Raw genomic sequence first — 9,957 nt, forward strand, 5'->3', positions numbered from 1 at the left:
GCTTAACACAGTTCTGAGAAAATGGACTGCTTTGTGGCAAAGCACCTTCCATTGGGCTTTCCAGTCTACAAATACCGCTGACACTACAGGCAGATGCTAAATTCTTAAGGTCATCTCTGATAACACAGCAAGGAAGGAGCTTTTCCTCAATTGTCCAGCAAAAAGCTGGAACTACCAACTTTTCGGAAAGGAAATCAGATATTTAAAAAATAAACACCCAGTAAATTTACACTTTCCCCATTATCTCTGAAAATTAATAGAATAAATCAGACAAGAGTCTCAAAACCTGAACCATTATCCATACACCAGATATTTTAGATTCACGAGCGAGAGGCAAAGCATGGCACCATTACCCCATCTCTCGCTGGCTGTACCTCTGAACAACAGCATGGCTTCTGAATACCACTAGATCAGACACATCGCAAAGTGGACAGAATAGAATAGCCCGAGTAAACACAACAGGTTTCAGCTCCTCACACTCCTGCTTTCAAGTAAGTGTGCAAAGTCATATTTAAGAAAGGAACAGACTTTTTTTGTGGCCAAACTGTTTTTAATTATTTTCGTATAGAAATTAAGATAACAACAACAAAAAAATCATTATTCTATCAAACTGAAATAAGCCAAACAAGCACAAATTAGTATTTAAAAAAATCCTACAAAGAAACATGAAACAGCTAGAGTGGAAAGAATAAAAAGCTTTTCAATTCCATTTTCTGCAAAATTACACTCTGAATACTACCTCATACACACAAGAATGCAGCCCTCAGTGGAAAAAAAAATCCAGTGCAAAATAGTTTTAAACCCACATATTATCAGAATGCAATGGAAGTAAATTCACATTTGAAGACAGCCATCACATTTTATTTTTCTCTTCAGTAACAAGATTATTGCACAAAACCAGTCAAGTGCTTTTTTCCCCATGCATTACTACTTTACAGCTTTAGTGATTCTGAAAGTGATGTTGTGAGGTTCCAACATTTGTTACTGCTCAAGCACTCCACATAAAACATACTAGTTTATACAAACGAAATGTGTTTATCTGATCAGCTGAATTCTTTCCTTCTCGTACATCAACCCCAACAATAACGATTCTGCTGCACCAATTAGGCCTTGCGATTTCGTGGTGACCGATTTTGACTTCTGCTGATGATGTATGAGAAGAAATCATAATCCAAGTAATACCCAAGGTGGGCTGACTTCGCAGGACCAACAGGACAAAAAAGCAATGAAACCTGTTTCTCACTCAAGAAAGCTTACTATACTCTGATTATATTCTCAAAGTGCAAAAATAGGCTATCTTTTGAGAACTGTGCTGTATTCCTCACAGAACCAGGTCTCAGAGCAGAACTGCACTTCGAGTAAGTTCACAGTTGCGTAATAAAAAAAGTCCCATGATCTTCTGGCTAATTTGTGGTCTTATTGCCCAGGTAGAGCTCTAGTAGTAGGCTAATTCAACCTAAAGCAATTTACTTAACCCAAAAGTCAAATTGCTCCATTGAAGCAAGGTAAGGTAGAGTTCAGTTTAAAACAGTGGTCTGAGACTACAAAAAAAGAAAAGATTAAAACAGAATTAATTTAAAAAAACCCTACAACCACACATTAATTTTACTGGATAGACTTAAATTGAGACACAGAAAGAAGATGTCTGACAGTCATGTTGCAGACAGCCTTGAGAGCACTAGTTAGCATTATTTTTTCAAAATGATGAGATGAACAACAGAACAGGCGTTCATTAGCACCAAAGGAAACAAGGTATTTCTCAATTTGTATGTAACCCCCCAGGTACAGAACACTTAGTTGTCAACTCCACCACCGATTCTAACACCTGGAACACCCAAATACTAAGAACAGTATCAACACTGCAGTCGGATATGCTGAGTGACTGCACTACTTCTTTCAAAACGCAATGGGACTCCAGCAAATCAGTGTGACTACCACGGTAGCTCAGTTAAAACATGTTTCAATTATTGTTTTGTGCTTTTAATCAATATTATTCAATGTAAGAATAAAAGTTGGACCAAGTTAAATAGAAACTATGGTTCCATAGGTGCTATTCATGGGATCAGAAACGTTTGGGGTTTTTTATGATTCACTTTTCACAGCATCGAAGTTGTCCTGAATGGTAGGGCAAAAGGCTAGGACAGCTGACCACAGTCAGTAATGACAATCTTTTTGGAGGTCTTTCCACTCTTGGAACCAAAGCTCTCAATTTTTTTCACGACATCCATTCCTTCCTTTACATGCCCAAAAACAACATGTTTTCCATCTAGCCTGTAAAACAAATAAACAAGGGCAGTTTTACTTAAAACAACATAAAGACTGAACCAAACTAAGCTCAGTGAAAGGATGTCTAGCAGATCTTCATAGCTCTCACCTGCTGATCAACTCTATGGCAAACGCACAACTCCTCTACAAGTGACATGAAATACTTTTAGCTCTGGACCTTAGAAGCATTATGAGGGATAGCAGCTTTGTTACCCTCACAGCCCTTCCTCCCCCAGGTAGCACAAAACAATTTATTTTCCACTGTGAGTCAAGTAATTTGGAAATTAGAAAGAAAAACAAAACCCCTAAACCAAAACAAACAAACAAACCCCCATCAACCCACAAACAACAACAAAAAACCCCCTAAGAAAATCTCAAACCCTCTGAATCCAGGCATCTATTCTTCAGGTTAATATGCAGGGCTGAGAACCTACCACTCGGTTTTTGCAGTGCAAATGAAGAACTGAGATCCATTTGTATTGGGTCCTGCATTGGCCATTGAAAGAACACCTAGAACAACAACACCAGCAGCAGCTTATTAGATTGGTTTAACAAGCATGCAGCGGAGAAGACAATTTTCCTCCGCACATTTAGACTAAAGATGGACAGACAGAAGATGTGATGGTCTCACTTTGTCTCCAAATGATTTCTAATGCCAACTTCTTGTCTTTTGACTATTCCCTCAGGCCCAGCCTCCCTTCTTTCCACAGCAAGAATGTTAGTAATGTAATTAGTTGTACACGTCCTGAATGTGATTAACATCAGGTAACCTCTACTGCGGTTCAACAGCAGCAGGAGTCTCCTGTGATGAGGAAGTAACAACCCAAGAAAGAGACTACAGAATTCAATTAGATTTTCTTATGTATGGCTTTTCCTTTATTTTTTCTTGATTTAATTTGAGCTTAAAAGGACGTGCCTGTGTAAGTAAATAAGAAATCCCAGATTGCTTTGTTTCACTTCTGTAGTAATCATCTAAGTGAAAATTCAAGTCTATGACTTACAAAAGAGAAAAATAAAAGCAGTAATTTCACCTTTGTAGAATTCTAAGTAAAATACAAAAAAGCCCAACACTTTATTTTGCACAGTCCCTTTTATAGGAAGGGCAAGAGTGGCAATGTCACCCGTTACAGGCTGACTTATATTTGTACAGCAGTCTACACAAATAAGCACATGCCAGGGACAATACATCGTTAAACTTCCTTGATATTTCTGTAACTACCAAGTGCCCCACACATCTAAAAAACCTTACTTTTTAAAAATACATGTTCATAAACAATGCTTCATTACAGTCATCAGAAGGTAGAAAGAATATGTTTATTTACCAGGTCCTACATGCTTAAGTGTGAAATTTTCATCTGGAAATCTACTGCCATAGATGGATTTTCCACCAGTTCCATTATGATTTGTAAAGTCACCACCCTAAAACAGAAATGGCTGTTAACTTCACTAGCACACAGGCATTATTTTACATCAGAAGTGATGCTATTGAAAATATACTCACTCTAACTTAAAAGTAATAAAATCAGCAAATTTTCTTCAAGTTAAGAATGAGTATGGTCACATGAGGATTTAAAACCATGCAACTAGATGAAGACACAATAAAGCTAAAAGTAAATTTCTGCTCCAGATATTGCTGATATTCTCCAACTGACATCCGTAACTCCAACAATGCCCTTCCTAAGTTACCAGCCCTGCTCCCAAACGTGATGCAACAAATAGCAGTAGTTTTAAGAAACACCTCAAAGACCTCAAAACAAAATCACCCAAATTCATTACCACAGGCAAGATCTGAGAACTCTTCTTTTCTCCCTCTCTTTCTTCCAACAGGTATAAATACTGGTCAGGATCTCCATTATTACTATTTGCTGTTTCTAGGTTTTGCTGTTTAAGTGTTACACCTGAGCTATTTTAAACTTTCCTCAGCTACATGCTGTTTGCTGGGACAGATGTGACCACCTGTCTTACGTTAGACACACAAAACCCAACAAACAAAAAAACCAGCCGCAGCAACTCCCAGAGTTGGCTACTACACACTGCTTCCAGCAATCTGCCATCTCCTCTCCTGGAAGCAACACCACCCACACCAACAAAGAACTCGTACCTAACAAGTATTTCATGTGATGTTCATCTTTCCATTTTCACCTTGAGCAATCTATTACAGGTGGTGTTACAGCTACTCCTACGCACTCCCAGAAGTATGTTCTCCATGCTGCATGCCATGCAGAGGCATCTGAATTGCCAAGTCCTGGGTATAATGACCTCCAATTAGGCTATACCAATTGCCTGAATCATCGTAACACTGCATCTCAACAAGTGGAAAGGCCTCTACTGTTTCCTCTCTCTCCTTAAATATTTGAAACCTATGACAGTATTTCCACTTTGGTAACGACTAACAAGTAATTCCTAAACATTAATTCATCATCTCACCATACCATGGCGTCAACCACCTAGTATCCTCATTTTGGGGATTTTTTTTGGACAAAACGGGGAGGCAAGGAGAAGACTTACACAGAACTTCACAAATTAGTGGTAGAACTGAGTGTAGGATTTCTATTTTTCTTATATTTATGTACTTCTGATCCGACCAAGACTTCAAAACTTTATCCCTTTGTCAGTATCACAAAAAACCTTAGTTTGCATTTCAAAGGCAAGAAAATAGGTCCTTTACAGCACACTTGTCCCGCAAGAAGAGGGAACCATTACAGTCATCAGTTAATAAATAAAGCACAGTTATTATAACCTTAATATCCAATTTTTTACAGAGCCATTCTACGATACAATCTTGTTGAAACGTAGCTTCTTTTAAGGGAAGAGAGGACCACCAGGAATCATACAATCCAGTGCACTACAACAGCTGAAATCCTGCTCATCTGCCAAGCAGAGTAGAAAAAAAGGCTCTCAAAAAGGCTTTTTCCGTTTGTTTTTGTTTGTTGTCGTTCTTGCTGCTGCTGTTTAAGTAAACATTACTAACATGCATGGACTTTAATTCAGAATTTTGAAAGATTCATCCTTTAAATCAAAACAACATCCATTTCAGGTGCATCATCCCAAAATCTACCCCAATGTACCCTTTTGGTTCCCTCCTCCCCTCCCTATTAGGGAGATGTTCAGAAAAAAAAGAAAATTTTTTTTTGTAAAAAACACATTATGAACAGATTATTCTACTAGGAATAAAGAAGGACACATTGTTTTCTTGGCTCACTTGGAACACAAGGTTGATTGTCATTCTACTCACAAATGCTTCTCCCAAGCAATTTTACCAAATACGCCCCACACTAAAGTACACTGCTACACAAAAGCAGAAAGCCTTAAACCAGTTTAAGACAGTCTACACATAATTTACATTTATTTGTACAAAAGATGTGCTAAGCAATAGCCATAGCACAAACAGCAGCAATGCAAGTCACACTGTCACTTCTTTATTCTGTAGTTAGCAAAGGTTAGAGCAGAGCCACTTAAAATGTTACTACTAGTCTAACTGGTTCTAAAAATATATTACTAACATACAGATAAATTTAATAGCAAAAGTAAAAAAAGAAACATTACCTGGCACATAAATGAAGGAATCACTCTGTGAAAAGTGGATCCTTTATACCCAAATCCTTTTTCACCAGTACAAAGAGCTCTAAAGTTTTCTGTGAAAAGAAAGCATAAAGTATTATGTTGCCATACGTGATACATAATATAAACACGACTAGATTAACTCTGTCTTAAGTTTATACACTTCAAAAATTTTATAGTATCTTTAAGGTATTATCAACTTATTAGCTGTTTCCATGCTTTAAAAAACCTCTGTTATAAAGCTAAGGAAACAAAGCTTGTTTAGCCTCAGAACAGGGTACAAACACAACCCTTTTCAATCTCATCTCCCTTTTATTTTGCTGTTATACCTTAAGTCCAACCCCCCAGCCTCCCCAAACCCACCACTCTGGAGTCAAAGATTTCATTTTCTGACTTTTACGCCTTTTGTTCTCTATAGTAATTGGGAACATGATGCTTTTAAAAAAAAGAAAAGATATTCATCTAGTGGAAACCAAAAGACAAGTACAAGTTTTTCAGAACCACTACATAAACAGATGAGGAAGGAAGCACATGATAAAACACAAAAACCTTGTAACATGAATCCACTGATCAGCTAGTGACAAGGAAAACAAAACCCTATATGCTCTTTGGAAACTCTTAAGAGACACCATCCCTTCGGTTTATCCTTTCCCATTTGCTTTGGGATTTGATTTTAATGCAAACGAATATGTTTTTTAAACATATTTATTCACCACTGATAACCAAACATATGGACTGTACTGTCTTGGCACAAATTACAAAATGAAACTATTTGGAATGACAACAAATTATAACTCCTTGCTAGCACTGTTCTGACAAAGTTCTTACCGTTTTTCTCTATTTAACAAATGGGGATGGAACACGGAAATAGTTTCCAAAAGGTAACAAAGTGTTCTTGTTCCTGAAAATCACAATCTAAGCCTTAAATATTTAAGTAAGAAATTCTGGAGATGCTGCCTTACCTGCCGTCTTTGGAACCACATCAGCTTTCAGCTGTGAAAGAAAAATAAACAAATTAGGAAGTCAGCTTTTTCCATACACAAGAAAAACTTCTACATGGGAGGCTGGTACAACTGAATGCTCTTCCCAAGACGATGAGCTATCTGAAATCACGAGCCACCCAAAATTCCAAGAACACCTTAAGACTTTCCAAGCATTTGGCTAGTAATTAAAAATATCCCCTCAATGCAACTTTTGGCAAATTAATAAAGAGCAACTTGACCAGTGCCTAATGATTTCATTGATCAACACAATAATTTAGCAGTAACAGAGAAGAATCTTTATGATGGACCTCAAGGATCAAATCCAGTTTGGATATAACTGGAGAGATCAAAGTCTCCCTAGCACAGAGCCATCCGCTGAAATCTGCAGAAAAGGCAAAAGAAAAAGAAGAGCAGAAACTGTACATCAGAATTGACTCATGATGTTACATACACATTTTTTACCAACAAAAATTTCTGATTTTGATTGGTATGCATCTTTTTACTAATCTTAAAAATGTATGGTATTATAATTGCCTAGAAAAAGTGACATAAACCCAGCCAAACCCAAGTTTTATCTAGTCACTCATCCCAACAGTGGCCAGCAGCAGACACCTAGAAACAGCATGGCTGTGGCAAGAAGTTAACGCTCCTTCCCTAGGATGCTCTCCTCAGATGCCTATAACTTGCAGCTGAATCTAACCACAACTTAGCCAAAGATTCAAGGCGATGCTGCAACACATTCAGCTATTTTGTAAACTGGGCACAATAAAAATCTTTAATGTGGAAATTAAATGCTGCCAAAAGAAATATAGTAACATTAATGCTATTTTTATAATACCATCCAACTATTCACTAAATCTCACCGACGGAATAAGGAATTTGCACAGCACTATTTTTACAACAACTCCTTCGAGATGCTACTACCTCCTGAGAACATGAGAGCTGGTAGTGTCCAATTAATTTAGATGCTGACACTTTGAATGAATTGGGCTCTAGCCTCCAGGGAAACCCTTTTAGAGAGAATCCTTACGAACTACATTTAAAAAAAAACAAACCATCGATACAGACCCAATGTGGGTGCTGGAGGCAGAAGGCCACACTGAATTCCCTCAGTAGGCAGCAATTCGTAAGAGCAGCATTCCCTCTCCAGCGCAATGTTCTGGAGCTCCTTCCTTCCCGTACACAACACATTTATTCAGAGGCATGTGCCCGGCCCTAAGGATACGTCGTATGCCACAATTAAAGTCTCAGCACTTATCATGCTTTTCGTAAGAGCAGCGCATACCACAGTTTTCCTGTTCAGGCCTTCTTTAAACAGCAGTTATTTCAGAGACCGAATTTTTAATGGTAAAGCTGGTTGCGAGCTGGCTGTTGAGCTAGCTGCCAGTTCAAACAGAGCTGTGCAAACCTTTCAATGCACACGAAGCTGGAAGCTCAAAGAGGCAGCACCTCAGAAAACCAAAGACGAAGAATCAAACAATAAGCACCCGGGGGGGGAGGAAAAAAAAAAGAAGGACAAAACAGGAGGAAGCTGGAAGAGCGGCTGAAGACCCCTGCGGGCGCGCTGCCCCAGGAGCACGCCAAGCCCTGGGCAGCCAGGCGAGGGTCCCACCGCCCGCGGACAGCGCCGGACCCCCGGAGCCGCGCTGGGGCTGCGGGCACTTTCTCGCTGCTGGAACCGTGCTTGTTCCTCTCGAGCGAGCGGTACGCTTCAGTAGTTAAGTTTACTCTCGTTTAGTATTTCAGCTTTCCTAGCGCCGGTCAAAGTTGTCTCCCGCTGAGGCTCCCTGCCACAGTACGGCCCGACCTCCACCTCAGGGGCCGCAGCCACCCGCCAGCACCAAGCCCCACAGACCCGTCCCCAGGGAGGACGGCTTTGGTTACCGACTGCTGACACAGGCCGGCGGCAATTACCGCCGCAAACGGAAGACGGGTGCCCACTCCGGCCCTCTCCCGACCCCCGCTCGCCTCCACCCGGGAGGGAGCCACCTCACCGCCCTCTCGCCCAGCGAGCAGAGCCCCGAGGGCGGCCCGGCAGCGGCTCCGGCAGCCCGGCGAGGGCCGCCATCCCCCGGGCCCCTCTCACGCCCACACCGGGGGCGGCCGTGCCTCCGCCGCGGCCCCGGGAGCCGGCCCTGGTGGCCGCGCCAGCCGTGTCACCCGCCCCCGGGCCTGCCCTGACCTTGCCGCTCACCGACCGCCATGTCCGGGCGCCCGCCGCCCTCGGCTCCTCGGGCACCCTCCCCCGGGCCCCGACGCCAGGGGAGCCGCCGGCAGCCCCCGCGCCCCTACCTCCAGCACGACGCGTCCCAGCGGCTGGTTGTCGGCGCCCACGTCCAAGTACACCACCGGGTTCGGCGGGCCGGCGCCGGCCGCGCAGCAACGGCGGGCGCCGGCCGCCCGCAGGCAGGCGAGCCCCGACGGCGGCAGCAGGTCGCCGGGCGGGCGAAGCAGGCGGCGGGCGGCACTCAGCGCCAGCATGCCGCGGGCGGGCGGGCGGGCGGGCGTCCCGGGCACACCGGCACCCGCAGAGACACGCGGCCGCTGCCGCCGCGGCCTTTTATGGGCGGCGCCACGGCGCCCGCCGGGGGCGGCCCGCCGGGCAAAATGGCGGCGGGGGCGCTGTGGGGCGAGGCGGGCTGGGGCGGCGGAGCCCGCCGGCTGCCGGCGGCAGGGAGGGAGGGCGGGAGCCGGCGCTCTCTGCCCAGAGCGGGCCGCTGCGCTCCGGCCGCCCTCGCCGCCGCTGAGCAGGGCCCGTGCCGCCCTCTCGCCGCCGACCATCCGTTTCGCAGCGGTGGGTAGGGGGCTGTTGGTTTGGGGTTTTATGTTTGATTGTGGTGGGTTGCTGTTGGTTTGGGTTTGGGTTTTTTGTTGGTTTTTTTTTCACGTTTCCTCACAGCCCCTCACCCCAGAGATCAGCGGCGAGGGGAAGTTTCTAAACTTTCGTAATTCCACGCGATGCCGTTGGGCTTGTCCCGCAGGCCCCAGGGGAGCACCTCAGCGGGAAAGGCCGGGCTGCCGCCATCACACGCGCGGGATCCTTGGGCGCAGCAGAGAAATGGGAGTCACGGGCTGCCCGTGCAGCGTTACTCACCGAGAGCGCCCAGGGAGTTACGTCATGTCACAGGACAAAAAAGATAGGTGACCC

At 43.7% G+C, this 9,957-nt stretch overlaps 1 protein-coding gene across 1 annotated transcript; it reads right to left on the reverse strand.

The window, feature by feature from the left end:
- Positions 1-833: 833 nt before the first annotated feature.
- PPIF (peptidylprolyl isomerase F) lies at positions 834-9,377 on the reverse strand. Its single transcript, XM_069796190.1, has 6 exons — positions 9,102-9,377; positions 6,789-6,819; positions 5,812-5,900; positions 3,588-3,684; positions 2,700-2,775; positions 834-2,271 (listed from the first exon to the last, which is right to left on the reverse strand). The coding sequence occupies exons 1-6, from the start codon at positions 9,288-9,290 to the stop codon at positions 2,136-2,138; spliced, it is 618 nt and encodes a 205-aa protein (XP_069652291.1). The 5' UTR covers positions 9,291-9,377; the 3' UTR covers positions 834-2,135.
- Between the last annotated feature and the right edge of the window lie 580 nt (positions 9,378-9,957).

Source organism: Haliaeetus albicilla, chromosome 11, assembly GCF_947461875.1.
Source record: "Haliaeetus albicilla chromosome 11, bHalAlb1.1, whole genome shotgun sequence".
NCBI classification, from domain to species: Eukaryota; Metazoa; Chordata; class Aves; order Accipitriformes; family Accipitridae; genus Haliaeetus; species Haliaeetus albicilla.